Source organism: Gallus gallus, chromosome 1 (assembly GCF_016699485.2).
Source record: "Gallus gallus isolate bGalGal1 chromosome 1, bGalGal1.mat.broiler.GRCg7b, whole genome shotgun sequence".
Classification (NCBI taxonomy): domain Eukaryota; kingdom Metazoa; phylum Chordata; class Aves; order Galliformes; family Phasianidae; genus Gallus; species Gallus gallus.
Window position 1 is genome coordinate 30,130,798 of NC_052532.1, and position 26,584 is coordinate 30,157,381.

General features: G+C 39.7%; 2 protein-coding genes and 1 long non-coding RNA gene across 9 annotated transcripts in view; 2 read left to right on the forward strand and 1 right to left on the reverse strand.

Annotated features, from left to right (window-relative positions):
• ADAMTS20 (ADAM metallopeptidase with thrombospondin type 1 motif 20) overlaps positions 1-17,638 on the reverse strand; it is an 84,576-nt gene extending 66,938 nt beyond the window's left edge. For all 7 annotated transcript variants that reach the window (XR_003077126.3, XR_003077121.3, XM_015282468.4 and 4 more), the window contains exons 1-4: positions 17,233-17,638; positions 16,703-17,037; positions 6,238-6,400; positions 1,945-2,204 (exon numbers count right to left, since the gene is read on the reverse strand). Coding sequence is in view for 5 of the 7 variants with exons in the window: in XM_015282468.4 (XP_015137954.2) it covers positions 1,945-2,204; positions 6,238-6,400; positions 16,703-17,037; positions 17,233-17,323 (849 nt within the window). In the remaining 2 variants the exon portion in view is untranslated. The remainder of the gene's footprint in view (positions 1-1,944; positions 2,205-6,237; positions 6,401-16,702; positions 17,038-17,232) is intronic.
• Positions 16,760-26,055, forward strand: LOC124417300. The gene is made up of 3 exons (XR_006931778.1): positions 16,760-17,033; positions 21,547-22,638; positions 25,668-26,055. It is a non-coding gene; the product is annotated as an uncharacterized LOC124417300 (long non-coding RNA).
• Positions 17,330-19,575, forward strand: LOC112533224 (basic proline-rich protein-like). The gene has a single exon (XM_025154140.3). The coding sequence runs from the start codon at positions 17,411-17,413 to the stop codon at positions 18,026-18,028; it is 618 nt and encodes a 205-aa protein (XP_025009908.1). The 5' UTR covers positions 17,330-17,410; the 3' UTR covers positions 18,029-19,575.
• Positions 26,056-26,584: the final 529 nt, after the last annotated feature.

Below are 26,584 nucleotides of genomic sequence, written 5' to 3' on the forward strand. Positions count from 1 at the left end.
GCTGTTCAGCCTGGAGAAGAGAAGGCCTCACGCAGACATAACAGCAGACTTTCAGTATCTAAAGAGGAGCTTTAAGAAAGAGGGGGACAGACTCTTTAGCAGGGTCTGTTGTGACAGGACAAGGAGAAACAGTTTGAAGCAAAAATAGGAGAAATTTAGGTTAGATATAAGGAAAACTCTGTTTTGTTTTTTTTTTTTAGATAAGGAAGCTAAACCCAAGTTCTACAGTATAGACAGGTACTGCAAGAAGGAAGTCAAGATATTTAGCAAATAATAGCTTGTCTTTCTCATTCAGCACAAATTTGTTTAATGATCATCTTAGAAAGAGTTCCATAGGCTCATTAGCAGGAGTTAGCAAGTAGAAATCTAACTACTTAAAAGACATAGAAAAAACAAACATTATAAGGAGTAGTGGTTGAATATGACGCCCACAGATGCAGAAAAAAAGTGTTTTCTTAAAGAAGTTGAAAAGTTTAGACCAGTAATTAGCCATAGTCACAACAGCAACTCATGAAAATTACACAATATATTACTTCATCTGTCACTATCAAATATTAGAAGTTAGATGTATGCCAAGTCTCATAATTTCTTATAAACCAGTTAAATAAAATTCTGTCCAACTCTGCTTTTGTGCAGTGAGAGTGTTCTGAAATCAAAAAATTCCACAAAAATAAAAATTTTGATTTCCCTTTAAGTATGACACAGATCTTAACCATACATTAGAAGAGCATTTTTTTTGCTTTGTAGGACCAAAGATACAACACATAACTGCACAGGATAAGAACAGCCTTAGTATAGCACTACTGTAACTAATTTCATTGTCATATGCACAAAAGAAAAAAAAAAAGTAAGTTTTACATCCTAAAATACTTTCCATGCCCCTTCCCCTAATGCTTTAAAAGTATACAGAGCTTTCCTGGTTGAAATCAGTGTGACACATTAAAACTTCTAAACTTAGATGCCTACATCTGTATAGAAGGTGACAGAACCTCTACTGCTGACAGCTGTATAGCTAGTTGTGACAATGTACTGAACTCAGTTCAGATGCCTACCTATCTGTATCTATGTCTTTCAGACAACATATTACACATCCACACGCAACTAGGAGGCATAACACATGGTGTACACAAGACCCACACAATTTTTGTGAGGCTGCAGATGGCACCAAGTTCAACATCTATCACCTCATAATTTGCTTCACAGAAGTATCTAGTGCCAATTGTGTCGAGTGGAAAATATAGAGCTACTCAGCTCATCTACAAGATGATGGCTAACAGCTCAAGTGATTAATTTTTATTTAAACCAGGTATTTCCATGGAGACCAAAAATGCTGGTGACTTCTTTGCAAGTCCAAAAAAAATGCAGTTCACGTAAATTAAACTTCTTTGACAGACGAAAGAATACAAGATCTAAAAGTAATTATACAGAATATTTTAGCACAGCTTTTTAGTAAAAACCAGTTAAACAGATGTCACAGTAAGTCTTCTGATTTTACAGAGCTTGTACTAAGCTGAGGATTGATACAAGAGGTGACTTTTAGTTGAGCTGTGTTGAATTATTACTTGAACCAAATAATGTCAATTCAAAATCTGACCCATATTAATTTGAAGTTACTTGAAAAACTAGGACTGCTATAATCAAGCATTTTTTCCACGGTACCTTTTAACTGCTGTAATTAGTCATTACGTTTAAATCACTGAAGCTTGACCACTCTTTTAATGTAATAGCAAATCAGGAAATTGGTCATAGCATTTTACCTACACACCTCACTACATTTAACTGAAAAGAGGCAGAATCTGAAATTTTGGTCCTATTTGTTTTTTGTTGTTGTTTGTGTAATGTATTTCAGAGAAAGCAGAAGACAGAAGTTGCAAAAGAGAAAACATCAGAACAGGAACAAAAGCTCTGAAATTGCTAGTACTTATTAACTTAAGCTTTACTTACTATTGACATCAGTGTTAATACGTAGTGCTGTAAATTCTGTCCATGATGACGAACCATTTTGGTGTCAGCTGTAACCATCACTTCTACATATCTTGGATAAGAAAGAAAACGTTTTTTCCGGGAATGGGGATTATTGCCAGCATCCTCCATAGACAGATTTTTAGAAGCATACTCTAAACTTGGAGACTTCAGTAAAATGTTTCTCTCTTCATTCAAACTGCTGACATTTGGATGTAGTAAAGTGCTCTTCACCTCTTTTTCTGTAAAGCAACAAAAACTTAATGCAGAATTCAGTTTCTAAATTTAAAAACAGACATACAACTCTGTCTAAAGTAGACAAAACAGAATTATAATTATGATCTTATTTCCAAGGGAACTGGTACAAGAATAAAAATATTACATATGGAAGGAACATCAAATCAGATGTCTTGAACATTATCATACAGTTCTTTCATATCCGGATTCAATGTCAAAAATTAGTTAAGAAGAGACAGCAATATTACATAGTTCCTAGAATGCAGTATAATCCAAACAGGAAGGATGGAATGAGAAGCACAAAAGCTTAAGAAATGAAAGAATGGAAAGTAGTTAACTGAAATAGCCATATTCAAACACAAACCTTTAACATCAACAAAACCAACAACAGCAAACTGTAAAGACAAGACTCCAGTCCTGAACGGACTTTTTCCACTTATATAGCTTATTTCATATATAAATAAGTGACTTTCTTGACAGCTCTATTAATATTCGTGGCATATGATTGGAGTCTAACAGATATAGCTTGGAGACATCTCAATATTTAACACTTCCCAATTTGCTACCCTCAGGGGCATGTGACATCTGAAGAAAACTCATGCCTTGATCAGGCAGTCACTTCAACAATGCCCACATGAAAATACTTCGGTGAGAAGTATATCTGAATTCTCACTATTTCCTGGAATAGTGCCTAAGGAGGTATTCCAATCCATTCAGAGTCAGTCTCTACTATCTTTCTGGAAACCTCGCTTCCTTTTAAGTAGTGGCTGCCAAAGTATAGTTCCCAATCCTTAGTAACTACACTCTTCAAACAACTTATAAGATCCTGATTCAGGTGTCATTCTCAATTTGAAAGGATTTAAATCTATGTATTTTATTTTCTAGTGGAAGAGCCCTTCTCAGTAAGCTTTAAGCTACTTCTGAGAGGTCAGCTGTCCCCATTAAAGTCAGGGCACAATGCTAAAACAAAATAACAGTACAGAGACAACAACTAACACCTTCAAGTTTGCTGAGTAGTTATCTGAATCAGTCACAAAAATTCAAGAATAGCAACTGGAAAAAAAAAACTATTAGCAGTAACAACGAATAGAAGAAAATAAGGGCTGACATAGAAAAGGACCATGTTAGTGAGTACCTATAAATATTTGATGTTTTCAGACTGACTGACACAATACAAGAGAGCTAGCTGAAGCTGTAACAGACTCATTTTTACTAAGTCACAGAAGGAGTCTGAAACTTCAGAGCACTGGAAAAAATAGGAACCAGAACCCATAGTTAGGATAAGAGCTGAAGACCAATCTGTGGACTAGCCAAGACAACTTCTGTACTGCACTAAATAAAATTCATTTTGTTTATGAACACAAAAACAACAAGAGGATGAACAATAGCCATCATATAGCTATCATTACATCAAACTCCTCTAATTTCCCTGTATTAAGGAAACAGGATTTATGAATAGAGGAAATGTATCATATGTCCTTCCTTGACAGGGAGATTTAAAAAAAAAAGTAGTGAGGAAAAATTAGCTAAACAACTTTAGGAGTAATCACTGTGATCCAATTTCAAACTAAGAAGAACTGAAGGAGACTTCAGAGGTGTAGCAGCTGTATTAAAGCATTTTATTCACAATGTGAAAAAACAGATGTACAGATAAAGACTGGGAAGAGCATTAGGAAATGCTGTAAAGGTAAAACAAGACAGAGGATTTAACCTTTCAATATTGTATCAATGAACAAGTAGGAAACAATTCTGGACAACAAAATGGAGGAGGGATTTAAAGTCAGATATACCCAATATTTTCATGACTTTTTTTTGAACAGATCATGGAAATCATCCATGTTAAAATGCCTAATCATCCAGCTTCTCTTTATAGTAAGTGGAGTGAAACACATTTCCAGGTATTAAGTCACGTTACCCTAGCAAGCATATCTAAAATAAGTCACATGAATCAGAGTAAGTCATCCTTTCTCTTCTCCAAATACATAAAGAAGAATGACTAACATGGATGTAAAATATCTAGAGTTAGATGAGATAGATCACTATTGTCATTGCAAGTCACAACCTGACCAAGCATCCACTGTTGAACTTAGAAATACTACTTCCACATGGGAAGCCATATACCATTGTCAAAATCCACTAACTAAAAAGAACCGACTCTCATGATCACAAGTCTATTTCCCCTTTAAGAAAAAAAGGTGACTAACTCAGCAAGACTAGCACTGAAACAGAAATATCCTATTTAGGACATAAACACCACACGAATAATTTTTCCTTCAGGAATACCTTTGCAATGCCCACCAGCCCCAATAATAATTGGACAGTAATCCCTGGCTCAGCTTTCTGTAGCTGAAGCAATACATAAAACAGGGAAATTGACTGTTCTCTTTATGCTGTTCTAGCAGTAGTTGCTAATATTGGCCTATTGTACAATACTCAGCTAAAAGAGCTCTGCTTTGGGTCAGTACATATCTATCATTTAAAATTAATAAGTTGGCTCTAAAAATCAGCTTCCTAGTATTCAAAGCTTTGCTCTTTACTCTTAAGTGGCAACCTTGAATAGGTAGCACCAACTTCCAAAAATACAGAGCTTTAGAAAAAAAGTCTTACACTGGAGTTTGTTCCATTAAAGATGATTGTAATTGGAGCTTTATGTATCCACCGAAAAGCAGGATTTTCAACACATTCTGTATACAAAGTATGATTTTAGAAAAATCCTAGATCACAATACTAGCCAAAACTATGCTTGTTTTGCAGTTTGTTTTTAAACAGCTGGTCAGATATTCCTTCAGGTAAAATTTGGTATTTTATTCTCTTCAGATGCACTCAATGTTGCATAAGCACTTCTGAAATGCAAATAGATTCAAAATGCCTAAAAGCAGATTCCAATCTCATGTAAAATGTAGAATGGAATTGGACAGGATGTTTCTATATGCCAAAATGAACCAAATTTAACCTGCATTCTCCTACTTTGGGCTTCAGAGAAAATACTGGAGGTGGAGACTCAATAAATGAAGCCCATATGCTTCTATTTAAATAAAGGCATTTATTCTCACTGGACTTGAAAATGTTTTAAACAATAAAAATACTTTTAACATGGCACTAACAAAGCAGCAAATATTAAGAAGATCACTCAGAAGGAATCTTGGCTTCTCCTATTTAACATTAAGTAGATGGTATCTCTGTTTAGAATTTGTCTATGAACATCTGATCAATTCTTCCTAATCCTGCTCTTCTGTGTAGCTTTTATACTTAGAAGCTTCAGGTGACCTTCCGTCATCACTTCCTTACTATGAAGATACATTCACAACCATGAAAACGAACTTTGAAGTTTTCCACTCTACTAAAAAACACATCAGTTTAAGACATGATGCTTTCTACTCACTTCCTCATGAGGAATGATGGTTTTTGTTTGTTTTACTTTCAGGTTCCCATTCTCTGCCTATGCTCCCACTCTAAAATTACAGCACTCAGTTAACTTAAGTACAGTCACACTATGCAAGCACAGCCATTCACTTGTGACACTTCCCAAAACATGCACTGAGATTACTCCCCTTGCTTTTTTATAGTTTTAAATATGTATTTTTTAGTGTGAATATATTATCAAAATATCCAAAAGGAAAAACATCTACATTAATGAGTAATATTATATAATTTCATGCTTAGGGAGGACATACATCTCCAATTATTCTTTAAGTTTGAAATAAACATTATCTTTTGTGACTGTAAGCAACAACTCCCATGGATCTGTCCTTTAAGTGTTTACATACAGAACAACATATGCAGGGTGTAAAAACAAATCAAGAAGTTCTTGAAACGTCAGGATACACTGTTACATGCCTATTTCCTCCTACATTTAAATTACCCAGTGGAAGGGAAAAAAGTAATTCTTGCCAAACTTACATGGAAGAAAAACACAGGGGTCTAGTGAAACAATCTGGAGAAAAATGTCCTCAAATGGCAACTTGCCTTTTTTTTTTTTAAATATGAGAACTAACACTCGAAAAAAAAGTTGCATTGAAAATGAAAGTGGGACTATACCTGAAACTTCACAAGGTTTATGGGATTTCTGATACTTTCTATTAATTTCTTCATGTCTGTATATAAGATGTGGTTTGTTATGCTCATCTTCATGTTCACCTCCATCCGTTTTCATCAGAGGTTCTAAAAAATATTCACCATCATGTGCTTTAAAGGTGCCCATCTGAAAGTAAGAGAAGCAATTGCTTTATTCTCCACTAAAAATAAAATTATTTTTATAACTTTCATAATATAAACTACTTAATATTTTCAGATTAATAAAAATAAATTTGTACAAGACAAGAGTGGAAGCTGGAAGATAAGGCAAAAGTTTTTTTTTTTAGAGTCTTGTCCCCCCAGAGTAATATCATATTAGAGACTACCTTACTCATAAGTAAGGAGGATATATTAACAATATAATCAAGATACACTAACAATATATTGTATGTAATCTTTATACAGACTCAGTAAAACCAACATCACTGAAGTAAAAAAGAATCTAAGTATAACCAAGCACAACTGCTGAGGAAACAGCATAGAGAGGATTGAAAGCCATCAAGAAAGTCAGGATTTAGCTGCTGTCTGAATTCTAGACTGAGTTGCTGCCTTCTATCCTTCATATAACTTACACAACCTTTTTCTTCTAAAACTGTTTTGTCCACATAATAGCAGCAGCATTAGCCAGCAGTAAAAACTGATGCTAAGATTCACACTGATGTTTTAGTTGAAATTAGCAAAGCCAAAACCACCAAAAAAAGGATGTGTGGCTGTGTACAATCTGTGAACACTAACAAGCTGATCAGTTCTTTTCTGCTGGCATACCCTAAAAACCCAATTTTAGATAAAAGACATTTTAAATGTTAATTTAGGTTTAATGGAAGAAAAACCTTTACTGCTGCTTTATTCCCCCACATAACTTTTAGTTCTCCCCTACTTCCCAGAGCTAGAGCAGATACTCTATACCAGTTTCTTCAACACCACAGTAAAATCTTAAAGGCTGTTAACAAGAAATTATTTCAGCTATGACAAACACCAACTATGAGAATAACAGCATACAACTACTGAGGAAAGTTTTCCACAAACATTTTCAAAACTCATCTAGAATAGCATACTTCACTAGGAAAAAAAAAGCAAGAACAAGGGTGTATTTCTCTATCATTTCACTCTACAAGAAAGTCACTAATTCATGTTTTTGAGGGAGTTTCACAACTTTGAGAATTCCACTCAGATTCCTGATCTTGTACTCAAGAGTTACCAGTGGTAAACCACCTAAGAATTCAAAATTGTATCCAGGCATGCACTGACCTATACAGTGAACAGAGTTGCACAATGCACCATGACTGATGTAAGCCAATCTTGTATTGCTGACACTCCACAAGAAGCAATCCTGCTTTCTTTTTCCTCTATGTATGTACTCCCACAGTTCGTTTCAGCACCAGCAATTGAACTTACATACCATTTACCAACTCCACTCTCCAGCTAAGATCTACACTTCCTACTAAAGAAAGTCATTTTTTTAGGTGAAATGGTAAAGATTAGCTGGGGAAATAAAACTGTTTATCTAGGAGAAAAGCAACTTTGCATCAAAGAAAGTAAACAGCAAAATCAGACTGCCAGGCACCATGGAAGAGTGCTCCAATGCCTGCCCATCACACAGGACAAAACCATGAGAACACAGTATTAAATGCCTAATCTGCAGTTCAACTGTCATTATTCTGAAGTCTAAGTATCACAATCAGAACTGACACAAGCATTTTAAGTGAAATTCAGAATCTTGTCCTAATAGTAGGCATACTGAAGAACAAATAGAGAAAAAAAAAAATCACTAGAAAGGAGAAGAACACATTCTCCTTTGTTACATGTAACAAAAAAATACATTATAAGCTCACAACACACAAAGTTAGGACAGACAGCTGGAAAGGAAGAATTCTGCACTACACTTCAGAATTATATCAGAATAATTCTGAAGGCAATGTGTTTTAAATCAGAAGCTTAAAATCTAAGGTACAGGAGGTCCCACCTTTTTAGACACTAGAAAAATTGCACTAGGTGCCCTCTCACTTTTTCATACCCTGGGCAATTGATTCTTGAAGTCTATCAGCATCAACTGTCTGTTTAGTTATGTGCATTTAGCTGATCAAAATCTGCAACACAAACTTTACTCTTCCTTTAATTCTCTCCTCAATGTATAGACAAACAACCAACTACTGTTGTCACTGACTGGTTAGGAATACATCCCACTTGCAGTCTATGTGGAAGTTTACTGCACATCTCCTACCCAAGTTAATAAGAAGTCTTTATATTGCATGTGAAATGAATCTATTGCATGAGGGAAAAAAACAGTGCTCTAACTTAGCCGTATATTGTATCTGCAATTTAAAATCCAAGCTAACACTAAAAACTATTCCATATCAGTAAAATGAATCTGAAGTGCAATACTAAAAAAATCCAAGTGTTTGGAGACCACAATACCCATATGTGGTTGTCATCAGATTAACAAATGGAAAACCAGCATCTCAGAAGGCAATTCAGCCAAAAAAAGTTAAGTGAAGCCAATTTTGAAACTACCACCACCAATTCTTACACTAAAGCTTTATTTTGATTAACTACATATCTCCTCATTTTCCTAACATACAGGTCTACAAAATTCAATCAGCAGCTACATTGCTCTGCCTGGTTTGCCGTCCTTCATTCATGAAAGTGATATTTTATCCGGTGTCAGACAGCAAATACAAACAGAGCCATTCCTATGAAATAGGCACACAAAGAAAAGGGCTTCAAGATCCACATTAAAAAAATAGTTCTGTAAAACCAAATGAAACTAGATAACCTGGAAGTACAGAGGCAGGTTGCTGAAACAGGAGCCCAAGCTGTTGCAGGAAGTCAAATCAGAAACAAACTGGATTTACTTATCAACAGGCACCTCTCAAATCATGTAACAAGAAATCTGCCCTAACCATTTTACTTCTGTTCAGAGATAGAGATAGAAGAACATTTAAAAGACCTCTTCAGTAGAAGTAGAATTTAAAATTGAAAACACTCCCCTGTACGTTATAAATAAGTGGTCCAAAGAAAGCAAGAAAGAGGGAACACCACACAGGACTATGCATAAACACAGACAGAGGAAATTTATGAGAAAATCTACATGAGAATGATAATTTATTTCTTGTGTTTAATCTTCTGGATGAGTTAAAACACTTTATATTGAATTAAGATTGAAGAGATCAACATGGATACCCACTCTGTATGATATGTCTTATCAGCTTGAAGTGGCTTAAAACTGCACAGTCCTCAGCAATGCATTTGCTCTATTGCAAGGGTAGAAACAACTATTGCACAATTTATGATTAAAGTATGCACTGTATCCACATACAACTTCGAAGAACACATGGAAAACATAAGGGATATATAACAAGTTCTGGAAACATGGAATTAATATGTCCAACAGCAAAACTGGAACGACTTCAGAAAAATGCTAGAATGATGGTCTTGAAAACATGACTCCAAACTGGCAGACTCCCTCCCAGGTAACTTCCACTCCTATGATTAAGTGTTTTTCAAGCCCTTACAGTGTGGTTCTTAACTCCAACTCAAAAACCTGCAAGTATACAGCAAGGATACTTCCTCATTCAAACTAAGTTACCAAATACCCTCTTCTTATATTACTCTCCCTTCTTTCCATGTCATATTAATTCAAAGCTCTTCTTAATCATGTGAGTAAATCCTTCACTCTTCTCTGCCTGCTCCACGGTTGCAACATTTTTTAATGAAAGACATAAGAGGCACAGTCTAATTAGCTCAAGGAAATGAAAAGCATTAGAAGTTAGGGTACACTGACAGTATCTGCAGAAGACATTTCTAGCAGTAGATAATTCAACTAGAGAAATATAACATATATAACATATAGAAGTCATAGCTTACTCATTAAACTGAGGTAATACAATAAAGTAAAAAGCAATAACAAATAAATAAGGTAAACAACAGAAAAAATAACCCAGCTAATGAAAGAGTTATGTAGTGGAATACTTTTTTAGAAGTGAAATGTACTGTTTCTTCCCATCAGGTTCTTAAAGACTGATAGAGTAAAACAAAAAAAAGCATACAGGAAAAAATACCTAATTTTAAGTTGAACTGCATGATCTAACTTCATATTTGCCTACCAATTTTGTGACAGTAGGATTTCATTAGCAGATGGTAATCATACCTCTGGCAGACTAAGTCACACTTCTAACAGAACTAATAATGCACCTACCCATGCTCAGAAGTGTCCTGGTCTGGGTAGATAGATGCCTAGTTCCTGGTTGAATACTATCATGCTTTCACTTAGGAAGACAAAAAGACTGTTTACTTCCCATCTAGTGGCATAAGGGAAAGCCTATTCACATGGGAAGTGGAAAATTCAGACATAGGTACCCTGAGAGTCACACCGTAAGTCTACTCTAGGCAGCAAAAATCTGGCTGAAGCCAAGTAAAAAAATGGCATTTCAGAAAGCTTATAAATAAAATTTGTAGTAACAGGCTAGTTGTTTTAATATTCTCTCCAATTCTCTGCTATATAGTTATCTCAAAGACAGATAGAAAAAGCAGGTAGAAGAGCCTGCAGGGATCACAGCAATTAACAAGATCCATCGGAGTGGAAGGAAACGCAAGGGCCTGTTTATCAGTAAAACTGGACTAATTGGAACTAACTGAACAAATCAAGTTTAAAAATATACTTAAAAATATACCTGTCAACTTCTGCCATAGAAATACCTCATTAAGTTTATGGAAAAGTAGCTATTCCAGTGTCCAATAGAACTGGGAAATTAAGCATATGCACATATGAATGTATTTAGCTAGAAAACACTCATGAGTATGTTATCAAGCTAAGTACTCCTCTAGAATGCAAACCCAAGGGATCCTCCAAACTCTCAGTATTAGAGGAAGCTCCACCACAATCTTATCTGTCTCAGTGAAGAAGGAAACCTCACACTTCCAAATTACCCCTGTTTAGGAAGAACTGCCCAGCTTCAATGTTTTAAGAAAACACAGAAACACTTTTTACTTTCCTAGAGAGACAAACAGCTCCAAAGAGGCCCTTCTACCGTTATCAGGCACTTACCACTCAAGCAGTTAGCACACATAAGGTATAGTGAGAATTTCACCTCATTTTAGTCTACTGCAGTACATGCTTTGAATACTTTTGTCAATATGTGTATGTCCAGAAAATATGACCTCTTCTCATACTACCTAACTTGCTACTACAATCTTTCAAATGACTCGTGCATTCAATAGTTATTTTGCCAAGGCGTGCATGCAGAAACTGAGTCAGTACAGGTCCATATGCAATTATGCATATCTTCAGATGTACGGAAGACCTCTAGTGCTCATATGCAGGAAAGCAACGCTAAGACAAGATAGCATGAGTTAAAGTCTTTCCCATCCACTCCGGGATCAACATGCAAGACCAGGAAGACTTCAGGCAGCTGTGGTCATCAAAATAGTCTCCTACTCAAAGAGATTGAGCATCACAAATGAAAATACTTAAAAACTGATACTGCTTCTGCCAATATATATTATGGAAAGGTAAGAACACAAACCAAAGTAAGACAAGAAAACACAAATGAATTGAAGTCAATAGCAATAAAAATAATCAGATAGGAACACAGGTGGAAAAAGCCACAAACAAAGCAATTGAATATCAACGTCTCTTCCTATAAGTTCACTCTACTAATGAATTGGTTTTTATTCTGTTTAGCTACTTTTGAAAAAATTCATCTCTTAGTCAGTAAGTCCTTATACCTGAAACCATTTCGTGCTGATGAGTGACAAAATAAATGCAAGGGTCAATAACAGTAGTAATTATTATTTTTTTTTTTTAGCTGTTATATTACTGCCTGTCAGCAGTAATAAGAATCCCAGGTTGGATGTGGCTCTGGGCAGCCTGGTTTAGTGGCTGGCAAGCCTGCACATAGCAGGGGGGTTGAAACAAGATGATCACTGTGTTCCAATTCAACCTAGGCCATTCTATGACATTCTATGATATTCTATGAATACATTTGTCCAAACAAGAATTGAACACCTTGACATTTTAGTATGACTTTTTCCTTGTTTATGAAGGGAAAAAAAATCTGTAAGAACTAGTATGTGGCTTATAGATGCTCTCAGACTTCAGTGATCTGAATACTGAAAGCTAATCTGACATTCAAATTTCAAAAGTAACTTTTCTGAAGTTGCACCTCTATGTTATATTAAGGTAAAACATATCTTCCAGTTACAAGTGTTAAAATTTTCTTTGGAAAGCCACTGTAGCTTAACTCAAAGTTACTAGTACTATGCAGCACAAAAAACAGTGGGCAGAACAATCAAGGCAACAAGTCTGTTACCTGCATTAGAGCTCCACAAGAAATTAGATGCTGGCTACACCGTGTAGGTTGCTCCAGAAGTAATGCCTCCTACTGCCATACCACCGTCTGCCTCTGATATCATGGGTCAACACAATGAAGTAGAGACGGAACCTCTCCACCAATACTCCATTACATTTTGTTGCTGTGTGACAGACAGCAGCAGAAGGGCAGTCTGACAGAATAGCATCTGGCATGGAAGTTCATATAAAGTAAAAGGTGTGTTAGTTAATTCCCCTTCACAGAAAAAAAAGGCACCTATTGACATTCATTAACACTTGCTGAACCATTATGGAGGCCAAGCAGTGGGTGTGGCCACAGTGGGTTGTTCATTTCAGCAGCAGCAACATGAAAGATAAGGCATGTTCTGGATGGCCACACACAGCTGTCACACCACAAAATGAAGAACATCTCTACCAGAGATGAGAACATCTCATCCACACAAACCTGCTAATGATGGCGATTATGCTGAAAAATAGTGTTTTGCAGCTGAGAAATTGTGCTAACAAATAGTGTTATTGTCCTCTTTGTAGCTATCAGAGCTTTCATGGAAATAATGTAGGATACACTACTTTTGGAACAACCTATGTAGTTACAAATAGTGATATCTCACAGTGGGATACAACACAAATTGGCATTTGTTTGCATTTGTCATGGAAGTTGTAGCCTGTATTTTCTTGAAAGTTAAATTGCTTTCACCTGTGATTTTGCTGTCAAGATAATGTTTGAGAGGTCACTTTAGCCCACATGAATCCAGTGACATTCTCAGCAGATCTTGTTTCCCATGTTAGTAGGAAGCTAAAACAGACCAATGCAGTAGAAGTAAGAATAGAGTGAAATGAAGTACAAGATTTCCAAAATCACTTTAAAGATGTAAGAAATGTGTGTTTGTAATCAGACATTCAACAAGGCACCCAGGCCATCACTACAAATGACCTCCTGCCTTTGACAGCCTCCCAAACTTCCCCAATTACAGGCTCCCTCCTTGCAATTACTCCAGGCTCCCCGCTGACCTTCTAACCTCCTTTTGCCATTTGCATCTCTGAACCCAGGGCACACTCTGAAACAGAACACAACAGAACTGCATACAGGGTGTCAGGGGCCATTAAGCGAAGTTCCATGGGTACTCCGGGTTGTACATGCTCTTGGCACACTCAGAAAAAGGCTTAACTGAAGGGGAAAAGAAAGCTTGGGGAAAAAAAAAAAACCGCACTCAGCTTGACAGTGCAGTCAAGAGAAGAACGAACTTGGAAAGCAGCAGTGAAGCTGCCAGCATAGGTGATGCAGAGCCTGGGGAAAGGAGCCTACAGGATAACAAAGAAAGTGCATGGTGCAACTTCAGATCACTCTCAGGTACATCTTAAGAGCTACTTTTAGAATTCCACCATTCATTTTCCTATAAGTTCACATCCTTTATCCATCCCTAGCTTTTAAAGCACTGGTCCACAGCTATTGCCTTATACATGCAAGTTTGGAAGATAGAATTCTATGTAATAATTTTAAGCAATCCCTTGTATTTTAATTTCCACACACAAAACTCAAGTTCTGCATGGGAGAAAACAGATGCTAGAGAGAACAGATTTTACTTAAACAGAATACAGAGCTGCCAAGTCCCCACAGCCTACTTTCACTCACAAGCAGCAGCATCTTACCTCAGCAGTAATCCTTATATCACTTACATCTCTGCATTTATCCACAAAGCGTGGTATTGTTCAATGGAAGCAAAATCACTGACTAGCTTATTTTCACGTGTACATTTGTTGAATGCACAAAGCAAATACACTTTAAAACCCCTGAAAGAAAGATCTTCTCACTAACTTTTCTAGTCCTCCAAGAGGAGGACAACTGCACTGAAGGAAGACAACTGCACATGCAGAACAGGCTTAGAGAAGACAATGTATCACAGAAGGAAGCCTCCCGGCCTCTATCTCCTTCCTTTTAAATCCATTCTTCTCCTCCAAAGAAGTCCTCTCCGCTATCAGTCACACAAGGAGTGTGAAACCAAAAGAACGAGGAAGAACAGTGAACTGAAAGCACCAAACCAGGTTAGAGAATACTCTGTACATACATAATCTGGCTGTGACAGTCTCCTTGTCCCCTCATGGCCCCAGGTTCATTAACAAGGGGAAGGTGGCCATAATGCTGGGATGTCACAGGGTGTGACATCTACACTGCCCAAGGCTATGCCTGCCTGGCAAAAGGTGGTGGAATAAACAGCAAGAGAAGGTCTGGGGAACTCTGGGAGAGGAAGGCATTTGGTAGTAGCCCAGACCAGGGATTTCTGACAGCCAAGTAATGACAGAGGCCACAAAGTCCAGCCAGAAACTACAGTGGAAGTTCACAGGGTTCACCTAGAAGATGTAAAGGTTCAACTTACTGCTGTTTAATGGCTTCTGAGGGGAATAATGCATAGTGTAGATTATAATGTTCAAATGAAGTACAGAAAAAGGAAAATAAGACACTTAAATTATTACAGCAAAGGTTGTACTGATAGTTTGAGAACTGCCAATAATAGGTTGTTGGGACAGCTTTGAAGTATGGTAGGTACGCATTTTTCAGGTAAGTCATTTTCACTATATGGCCCCTTCGAGTAATGAAAATTGACTATTTGCAAGAAGAAAATAAGAAAATATTATAAAACTTCTTGTATTTATCTTGTGTAGACTACAGCACCATTCTCAGTGCCATGCTATATGAATGAACCCGTACACAAAAAACACTTGCAACTACTTGTGACTCCTCCTCTTATCGACTCCTTTCGTGCCCCAGGTGTGCAACAAACTGAGGGCTTTAGTATAGATTCAAGTTGGGTTTTGTATAAAGCAGAACCAATGAGATCTGCTGGTAAAGCAAGACAGGCAAAGCTGTGATGCCTACAGAATTAAGGTTTTGGAATGTCTTCCTCTGTAATTTCCACAGACCTGCTCAAGTCCAAAGGCCTCAACCCAAAGACAAGGTGGCATATAACCACAAATCCAACAGTAAGCACTAAACAATACAAGTGTCCCTCTGAAGTATCACTTCTTTTTCTGATGCTTTTCCATCACATGCATAGTCTTCTTTCAACACACACCACACTCTCCAACATGCTTCCACCCAACTCCACTCTATCTTGTACATGCTACTATAAAGTGATAAGAAAATGCTGTCACTGGATTGTTTCACTTCCCAGAAGTCCTGAATGTTTATACTGCAGCAATAAGAAGCATCACACAACCCTGACTTGAATTGAGAGTAAGACTTACAGCATCACATATTGATGTGTAGCTATTTTAAAGCACTGAAACTGCAATGACTGGTACGGCAGTAAATGCAGCTTTCATTCATTTCTCTTTAGTAATTCATAAGTAGCGCTACAGCAAAGTGCCAGATATCTCATCTTGTTTCTAGACAAGGAACTATGAAATGCAACAACACAGTACAACTGCTCTTGACAGACAGCAGTGTGGTACTATTTCTTCATTATACACTTGGAAAGGCATAAAAATGCTATCAAAGTAGAGGTACATAATTTATTTCCATGCAGTTTTGATTTCTTTGCTCAATTAAATTATGTCAAGCAGCATTTTATAGTCACACTGCCAGATAACCCAGCAGAAAACTTCCCATTCACTTGAACAGAAAAACGACTGGGGAGTGCTGCTGTGCACCTCCAAGAATGTGACACCGCTACAGAACAGCTGAAAGCACAGAAAATATCAACACTCAGCCTTCTCTCATCTTCTCAAGAGCCATTATTCTAAACTTAGACGTAAGTAACAGCCACTTAGCTGCAAACACCTGTCTGATGCCAACTAGTGGCATCATTTTACCAAAACAAAAGCCCCCTGAGTCTGAGGCACCATTTGTTTTCTCCCCTGTAACTATTGGTTGATGCAGCTCCCGAAACTCGAAGCATTACATCAAGCAATGCCACCACCGGCCAGCAAAAGACTCTTTGAAAGCAGCGTCTGTATATCCCGTCACGATTGCAAGCCAGCCACCAGTGCCAAGACACTGCATGACCAACCGCTTGGAACGCCGCCCGAGAGCTTCCAGCCCTGCATCCCACTGCGTGCCTTTCAGGAAGGAGATGAATGGGGCCGGGGAGCGCACGCACTTACCAGGCCGCCGCAGACGCTGAGGACGGCCACGTGCGCCTGCTGCGCGTTGACGTGCCCGCGGTAGAAGCAGTGCCGCAGGTCGGGGGAGGGCGGCTGCCGCGGGGCCCCGACGTGCAACGCAGCGAAATGCGCGGCGATGAAGCCCGCGTCGGCGCTCAGGTTGAGCTGGAAGAGCTGCCCGTACGCGCTGAGCCGGTAGTGTGTGCGGAGTGCTGCGGGCTCCGAGCTCCTTTTCCTCCTGCTGAAGTGACGCGTGTGGGGAAAAACTTCTCCGAACTCATTCACCCGGACAGGTGTGACTATTTCATAGGAGGACAGCTGCTTCACTAAGGTCTCTGTAAGGGAGAGCGCGGGATTCAGCGTCGCCGGGCAGCACAGAGGCACTCGGGCGGCACTGCCCACGCGGAGCCGCCCCGCTCTCTCCACAGAAAGCCCCCCGCCGCCGCCCCGCCCGGTTCCCCCCCCAGCCCCCCCGCCGGCCCCTCCGCAGCCCCACGGGCCGCCCGCCGCCTTTGTTGCAGCTCGCTTACCTTGTCCCGGGTGGAGGCGAAACGCCCACAACCTGGCGACGAGCAGGGCGAGGGGGCACAGCACAGCCGCCAGCCACTTCGCCCCCCGCATGGCTCGCTCCGCGCCCGCAGCGCCCCCGGGCCGCCGCCTCAGCGGCCGCGAACCGCCTGGGCCGCCCCCGCGCCGCTCGGCTCCCCCATGCCGCCCGCGTCCCCCCTCGCCGCCGCCGCCGCGCTCCCCTCACGAGGCGGGAAGCCGCCCCGCACCCGCAGCCCTTCTCCTCCCGGCCCCTCGCATCCACTCCCAGCTCCGCTCCGCCGCCGAGGTGGGCGAGGGCGGCCCTTCCTCCTTGCGGCCCTTCCTCCGCCTCCCTCGCCCCTGCCGCAACCGCCGGCGGGGAGACGAGGAGGATGCCAAGCCGCCTTCAGGCGGTGGCCATCCCTGGACCCGCACTTCAAAGCCGGCCCCGGGCCCGGCCCGCCCCCGGGGCAGGCGATGCCCAATGGCGGAGCGCGGCGCCTCCTCCGCCCGCAGCGCCCGCCCGCGCCCGGCGCCCCGCGGCTTGGGGGGCCTCTGGGCCGGTGGCCGCCTGGCACTCCACGTCCCCTGGTGGAAGCGGCGGAGAGCCCGAGGACGGTATCATTAGCGGGAGAGAAACGGACTCCTGAGACAAGCTCTGTGCACATAGGGACGGTCCCATCACCTTCCGCTTTGCCCGCAGGCACCCTGCTGACCTCAGGTCAGCTGTACCGTGAGGCCCGCAGGCGCGGCCCTGGAGAAGGCGACCTCCACACAAAGCAGGGTCTGACACCGTGATGCCCACGGACTGCGATTTGTGATAGCCCCAGCAGCTCCCGGGGCAGAGTCACACACCCCACTTCGGGACTTCTAGAAGTCTACTGAGTAGGGCTACTCAGAATGCATCGCCTAGGGTGCCCCGTGCCCTCCTCACACAGAGTGTGCGCAGACCAGTGCCTGCCAAACCCCTTCAAAGCATTTCAGACAAGTGCGGCCCATCTGTGCTAATTATACACTCATGATACTCCAGGTCATATACTATGTAAATAATGTTATTAACAGCTAAATAACTAAAGCATTTGATGCATTATGTTGAGCGGTTTAATTAAAGATTTATTAGCAGTTTCCCTTCTTAAAGTAGATTTCATCATATGAACTCCAGAAAGTTTCCTGATTGCATTACCAGAAGTTTTCAGGTTTTTACAGTGGTCAGAGTTGATGGTGATACAGTTGATACAGTATGGAGTTGATAATTTGTCTGGGTTCCAGGAAATCCAGAGGAATCACCCCTTTCCTATCCTAAAAGTAATTTTATGAAAAGTGGCCAGATTTTGCCGTCACATTTTGCTGATGCCCAGTGATTTAGACCATGTCTGGCATTCAAATCTAAACCCTTTCTGTATAAACCCTTTCAGAAACCACTGAACACTATATTTAACAAAAAGAGAAGGCGCCACAGATATTATGCAAAGGCTTGATTTGCAGTTGCAAGGCAGATTAGCTGTGCAGAGAAACAGAGAAAAATAGTGTTTTTTAGCCACTTGGATAACATTCATGTTACCTGCATGGCTTTGGGCCATAAGCTGCGGTCATTCAACCTGACCTCTGTCCATATGGAATCGGTTTGAGTCTTGCGATGAGTAAATATAACCCTGTGTATCAAAGGAAGGGGCGTATTTTTATTAAGAAGTAACATAATTCCATCAGAAAATCCACAGTGCATAGAAATAGTATGTTTGCTGTGACATTAAGAGGTATAATGATGGAGACAGGCATGAGGATGAAATAAAGTTGGAGAATTATGGAAGCTTTTTTAAGGAACAGTTGCAGAAATATATAATTAAAGAGTGAGATGAAAAGGTAGCATTGGTTTTAGAATAATTGGTGATAGCTCCATTGGATCTGCTGTCCACAAAAGAGAAAGGACTGATGGATTGGAGCATGGCAGTGTAGGCTGACTTGGAAATTAGCTTTGAGCAGAAGCTTGGGCTAGGTGACCTTCAGAGATACCTTCCCTGGCCAGACTATTCCATGATTCTCTTAAACAAATTAGAAAGGATCCTGGAGAAAGCTTTAGAGACCAAATGGAGAGGAAAATCAGAATCATTAGACCTACTAAAAGAACGGAGATATAGGGGGAAAAACATCAGGAGAAAAGCTACAAGGGAATTGAAGAGGAAGAAAGGAGAGTCAACTGAAACATTTGACAAGTTCTATCAAGGCTTGAAGTTATAGACGGGTGAAGCTCCAGCTAAGGCTGTGGGACTGTGCTGGTTTACATCTGCAAATACAGTCCTCAGAAATGTAATGTATTCTGACTTAATTAAATCTGCGCTGACATTAAAGCTTGGTGTTGAACAGTTGCCTTTAAAATGCCTCCTACATTAGTGAAATAAATCCATCTATTTACACTGTTGATTCTTTTCACTTATCTCTTTCAGCCGCTATGTTTGGAATGAAGTGCGTTGTGCCAATTACTTTGCAAATGAATGAAATACAAGGATATTCTGTGCTCAGTGAGACCACTCAGGGCTGCAGTGGGACTGCATGGACAAACTGAACTGCAGTTATGTCATGATTACTCAAATATTTGTAATGCACACTTAGCACATGAACATTTAGTAGTTAATGAATTTATTCTTTAGCTTCAATACATTCTACCAAAGATTAGCTATTAAATCATTGCGCTTGTCCTTGCCTCCATTTTATTAAATTGGTCTTTTGTTTAACTGAAAGTCGCAAAGTGGAAGAAGATAGCAGTGTAAAGCCTTTAGCAAGGCAAAGGCCACATTTAAGTCAGAGAAGTCACTATCAAAAATAAGATTGATGACAAAAACGAATGCAGGGAGAATATGAAGTATATATTTTACGTCTTCATTGTTTTATCAAAACATTTTTTCTTGTGGAGTACAATTTAAATCAATCCCCCGGGTTCTTTATTTATTTCTTGTCAGGAGATGAAAGCAGTTGCACAAACTTGCTCAGTCACTTCCTATGCATCACCTTGACTAATGTTTATCCTGAGATGTTACATTTACATAGTGATTGGACACATACTATGAAGCCACCAGCTCCCTGGAGTCAGAGCAGGAGTGGCTCAAGCCTCCTTGCTCAAGGCTAGTGTTACCTGGAGCAACTGGCCTTGCCCAGGCACTCAGCCTAGCAAGATCGCTGGGCATGCTGCAAATAGCTCCAAGCCCATGTTATTCCAGTGCTGCTCAGCCTGTCCTCCACCCTGTTTTCTCCTCCTTAGGTACACCCCATGCCATTGAGCCTGGCCTTAGCTTCCTTTCCAGAGGGATGCCCACCCTGCCGCTCCAGGGGTGTGCAAAGACATCTGACTATCGGACCCTATGACAACATAGAGGTCACAGTGAAATATTGTCACCAACACAAGTAGAAAGAGGCTAAACAGCCTTAGGATCCTAACACTAGATCTTCTCTAGTCTTGGGAACAAGATGCCAAGTTCTGTGAGCCATAGAGCAGTGCATAAGGATGGATGAAGGTGTGAGGGCAGCAGGGGTACTGCCAGAGATGCTCTGAGGTGAGCTGAAAGAAACCCTGGCTGGGTCCCATTCTCTCTCGCTGGAGGGACTGTCCCTTCCACCAGCCCAGTCACTGTCTAGGCAGCCTAGGAGAACACTGCTGTGTGCACAGTGCATTTGCTGAGGACGCTGGGGAACAGGGAGCTGTTCACAGTGACCCTGTAGATGAGCCTGTGAACCCACAGAATTTGAAGGGAGTGAAGTCAATGAAAGCCTATAGAATCCACTATAAATCTGTAGTGGTTTAGAACAGTTGAGAACAGTTCCACAGTTTGACATAACAACCCATTTCATTCTTAGGTTGGTGCAAATGCTCTTCCAAAAAAGATTAGAGGGTTGTTCCTACAGTATGTATACGTTTATCTTAAACTGTTCATATCAAATTGTAACAGTTTTGTAAAAGTGGTGACTTGCTCTAAGGTTAATGTCTGCACTTTTTCTCAAATCAAATGTAACTGGAAGTTCATAACTCTTATGTTACTTAATATGAAGTCTTTTGCCAAGTTTCATCTGTGAAATACCAGCTTACATAGAGACTGACAGATATGGCACACCGTGCCATGTAATTGGAACTTGCTTCCCATAGTTTTTATTGGATCCTGCATTATTTGTGACTGGAAGAATTTTGCAATATTGTCTTTAGAGCAATTGAAGACAATGGAAATCTAACTACTGGCCAAATGTATTAATTGCAAATGATTAAATGTATGCCAGGCAGTCATAGCTACCAGTTAAATAAAACTGATTCAAATAATTTCTCTGTATCATAGGTGAAGACAGGCACTTTGATGTCATTACACACCTGCTGGAAGGGAAAGTGGAGAAGCGTGTGCCAGCTACAAGGAATTGCACCCGGTGTGTTACAACTTCCATGGAAGTTCTGGATCTCAGTGTCCCAGGCAGGAGCTGACAGGCTGCTCTGTGCTAACCCAGGGGCAGGAATCCCGCCCTGCACTTCACCCCGCCTTGGAGCTCTGTCAGCACAGTGCACCTGTTTTATCAGGGGGGAAATTTCAGCTTCCCAGGGCAGACAAGTGTAGGTTGCTGCATACTCATGGAGTGCATAACAAAAAACCCTCTAACCTGAGATTCACAAGTGACCCCCCACAAATCATTCAGAAAAAGAAGAATCACTGTCTTCTGAAGATAAAGGCATGTGTACTTCTGCCAACAATGCAAGCTTTTTTTTTTTTTTTCCAAGTCACAAGAACACTGCAGCTGTTACTTTGGCTCAAGAGAAAGTATTCCTACAGTAAGGAGACATAGGGCCCAATTCATCTCTCGTATCAACACTGTTAGTTATGCTGGGGATGATTTGTCTCACATAGCACTCTCCTAGCTACCCAGCTTTTTTCCAGAGACCCATTCGGGGCAATACCCTAAAATTACTCCAGAAGAGAATGTAAATTTAATATTGCAAGACACAAAAGCCAGACATAAAATGTGAGCATCAAATTGCTGATAGCACGTGAAATGGTTCCTAATCACACTAATTTAAACCTATGTTTAGCCCATGTTATCCTCTACATCTTACAAATGTCAGCTTCAGAGGAACTAGACTCCACAAAGCCAGAAGTTTGTATTGAAGTAGATGTCCATATGAGTGAAGTCACAGAGAAGGATCTAAGCACATCTGAACTGGATTCGCTGTGCTAGTGTGGCTGTTCGTTCAGATACATGACTTTTTAACCTTTCTTCACACACTGCTTTTCCTACTTGGAGATTCACAAGAAAAATACCAAACTGACTACCAGGACAAAAAATGGATGTGTGCTCCAGTGGCAAAGCAACAAGCAGCTGTATATGAGGAACTACAGTTGTACCAGGCCTGTACTCACTCAGCATTCAGAGCTGAATTACAGGTAAAGGAAACCTGGACTCCTTTTGTAAAGTGTCTGTTTCTTTGATAGAAAAATCATATGACATCAATAATTTTTTTTTATTTTTATTTTTTTTTACTTCAACATGTATACTTCAAGTATTTCAAAGACAGTTATAATTTCAACTCATTTTGGAATCCATTATTCTATAAGATTCAACAATGCTGTACTTCTGTCTTTGTTAAACTGAAGGATTATCTTCAAGGGAATTACAAATCTTCAAGAGAATTACAGTGATGTTTTTTGTTTGGATAAGCAAATTCAAATTCACCAGGTGATTTTGGCTGAATTCAGTTTTAGATTTACAAAACTAACGAAGGAAGAGACCTTTCTGATCTCAGCCGTGAGTTACAAAATTAATTCAAGGGAAAACACAGGTTTAATCCTATTTCTTCCAAAGGAGATTTGATCTTGTGTTTCCTTTAGCTGTGCAGTAAAGTAAGCTGGGCATGCTTGTAACTCATTTTCTTGATGATGTTCCACTATATATTTTCCACATTCCATTTCCCTAGTGGAAAATCTGTTACAGTATAGCAGTTAGATCAGCTTTCTGTTGCATGGTTTCATAACTCATTGTGACAGCAACAGAAATCAAACTCCAGGATCCTGAATCATTCTTGTTGAGGTCTTTAGGCCTGGGATTACTGGGTAGAACTTTTCCTTACGGCTGAAGCAGTTTGCTTTACTTTGGCAGCTCGAAAGAAATGGCATCAAAGTAAAAGCTTTTCCAGTTTTTTCTTTTATATTCTCTGGTCAAGCATGTCAGGAAAAAGAATAATAAGATTAGGGCTCAACAAAGGAATTGAAACAAAAGCTTAGTTCAGACCCTGAACAAAAAGTTAATAACTTTGTATAGTGCCATGCTGGACCTGAAATATTTTCCTTTAATGTTACATCTGTGAACAGATTTAAAGATGACTGCAAAATGGATAGGTCACAAAGGGTATGAAACGTATAAATTGTGAGATTTTGGTATAGAAGTACAAGGATACTTCCCTCAGTGCTTCAAAAACTGTGATGCCACTGTTCAACATGATGTAAGATGTATAAAGTCACTTCCAGCAAGCGAGAAGTACAAATCCAAGGCATTTTATTAAAACCATTGTTCAAAGAGAGTTTGTGCTATCTGTAAGCAGCACACAAACTTTAATGTCACTGACTAGTAAAATCCAAATAACATGCAGACAGTCCTAAGACTTTCCTGCCAAACAATGGTTTTGTGTTGTGGATTCTGTTCGCAGCAGAATCACCAGATCATTTGATTTAAGAATTGGAGAGTCACAAAATGGACAGTATTTGGGCCAGTTGTAAGTAACTTTGATTTTGAGCCATCAAGCAACAAGACACTCATTCCCTCTTTTTTTTTCCCTCCTAAGACCTGTTCCCTCTTTTAAACTTTTTCATTTCAAAAACCGAAGATATATTAAGCTTCTGTGCTCAATAACTCATTTGTTACTGAAGAATGAGAAACTCTAAGTAGTTCCACTGTGATTTTAACATTAATCTCCCACACATGCATAACGATAAGCTCTTTCATTACACTTTCAGACAATAATGAGCAGTTTTATTCAATAGATAATAAAAGTATGAGACCATTCCTTTTAATGGATCTGACTGCCTACAGAAGCAAAACTGTTACGCTGTGCCTTTGCTGAAGACGAGTGTTGCCTAATCTTGAAAATTCATGAAATCTGTTAGATGCTTTTGAAACTGTGGTCAGAGCCTTGAAAACTCATCTTAGTCTACAGAGATCAGTCAGGATCCTTACTGCTACCTCATCCTCTCAAAATACATGTTGTGTGCCATTTATGTGCATGTAAAACATGCATTGCATTTTATAGTAGAACTGCACATTTCCCAGTTCTAGTTTACACTAAAAAGAAAGGAACTTCAAATATTATTGAAGTTTTCTTTAAAGTGTCTATAGAAATATGCTGGCATATAGATCTGTGTATCTTATAATACTTCAACTCACAGAATTACCTAATGGCATGCAGCCCACTTAAAGAGAAAATTGATTTGCTGAAATTCAAACTTCCTCCTGAACAAAAAAATTACATCTATGTTTCAATAGTGAGTTACCTGGAGATCAGGCAGTCATTAAGTCTGGCCATGTCAAATCAGTGCCCACGTGGAGTAATTGCACACAGTCATTTCACTCTTGCATTCTCTTGAAACCATCCAGGCAAAAAGAGTAGCTGTGGTAATTTCTGAAAGGCTACCCTACTTCTGTTTCTAAAATACATGGACAGTCTATATCCTAGCTTATACAAGACGAGATTTTATTCTTATACTGTACCCTCCTCTGTGTATTGGCATCTTGTAGCCAATTAACCCAGTGCAGAACAAGAACCAAGGGAGTTAAAGAACAGTAGAAGATGTAAACTGAATTCAATACTTGGATTTCTTAGGGAACCAAAGTAAATTAAGAGATAGGAAATCATCATTCTTAAAACTTGAGCCATCAGGCTCTGATTTTTTTTTTTTACTCATTGCTGCATTTTGAACTAGCTAAAATTAACAGAACACTCCTGGGGAAACCCGGAGCTTAAAATATAAGTCGCAGAAACAGCTACAGTCTTGACACTGGTATTTAAAAACATCAGCTGAATTCCAGCACTATTCGGTAGAGCAGGTGGCAGAAGGAAATAGTGCCTTATCTGAAACAGTGATCCCAAGTCAGCAGGTGGTGGCATCAGTCAGGCTTCTAATGAAAAGCAAGTCAGCCTCATCAGGAAGATTAACAACTAATAGAGAAAAGCGCCGTTCCTCCTTAATATGTATTTTAGTGACTCATTTCACAAGTATTTTAACCAGTTATGGTAACTCAAAAGCATGTAGGTGGTGTGGAAACTGTCTTAATAAAATCACTATACATTTAAGAATTGTTTGTTTGCTTAGGGGTTTATTTTTAGTACTCAGTCTATACTTTGCTCCTGAAAATGAATGTGAAGGTACTGTGAAGTCTCTGTTACCCCGTGATCCTTCTGTTTCTTTTGCCCTCTGGACAGGAGCTGGTGCCTGCAAACTTCTCTGCTCTCCAATGGCCACCAGTGACTGCCCTGGCTCTTCTCCTCTTCCTACACGTATTGCACTCCAGACCATCGTTGAGAAAATGTTACTGTAAAATATGCGATCATATTTCTTCAGTGAAGTAATGTCATGTGCCATGTTATTCCCCTTTTCTAAACAATATTTTCATTTATAGACTTCAGCAGTTTTTTTCTCCAAACTGCCTTGTAGTTCATTTAGCAGGATGGCATTCGGTACATATTCTCACACGTTTTGGAAGTACAACAGATATATGCACACATACTTCATTTTCTAAGAAATGCAGCTTTGTTTTCAGTCATGACGTTCCCTTCAATTTCTGTTTCTAGACAACTTTGCTGCTAAATGTATTTTTTTTTACAATAAAGATACACACTTATACACGTGTTGTTCTCACAGCTGGCTCGAGTCCATACACTATCTTAAGTGATAAATATTTCTTTACATTCATTACTTGTGGCCATTAGACACAGTCCTTTCAGTTCTGAAACATTTTACACCCAATTACCCCAAAAGCGTGGTGGGAGAATCACATACTCTATTGGCTAAAAGATGACTTCTGACAGTAGATGGAAACTTGTATGGGTTTCAGCAGCAGGCTGTGACACATACTGCTTGCATGAGTGAATGTCCCAACAATATGCTCTTGTGTGCCCGCAGTAATGCATTATATAATACTGCAGCACAGAAAGAGACTTACTCAGAAATATGGCAAGCACGTTATGTATCTGGAAGTAGAACTAACTCGTATTGCTTACACAATACTACTATTATTACTCTATTTTATGCCTTGTTGGAAAGTAATTGTCTACTTCTGCTTGTAGAGAATACCCAAGGCCAAACTGTTCTGTGCATTGCACTGCACATGCTTATTGAA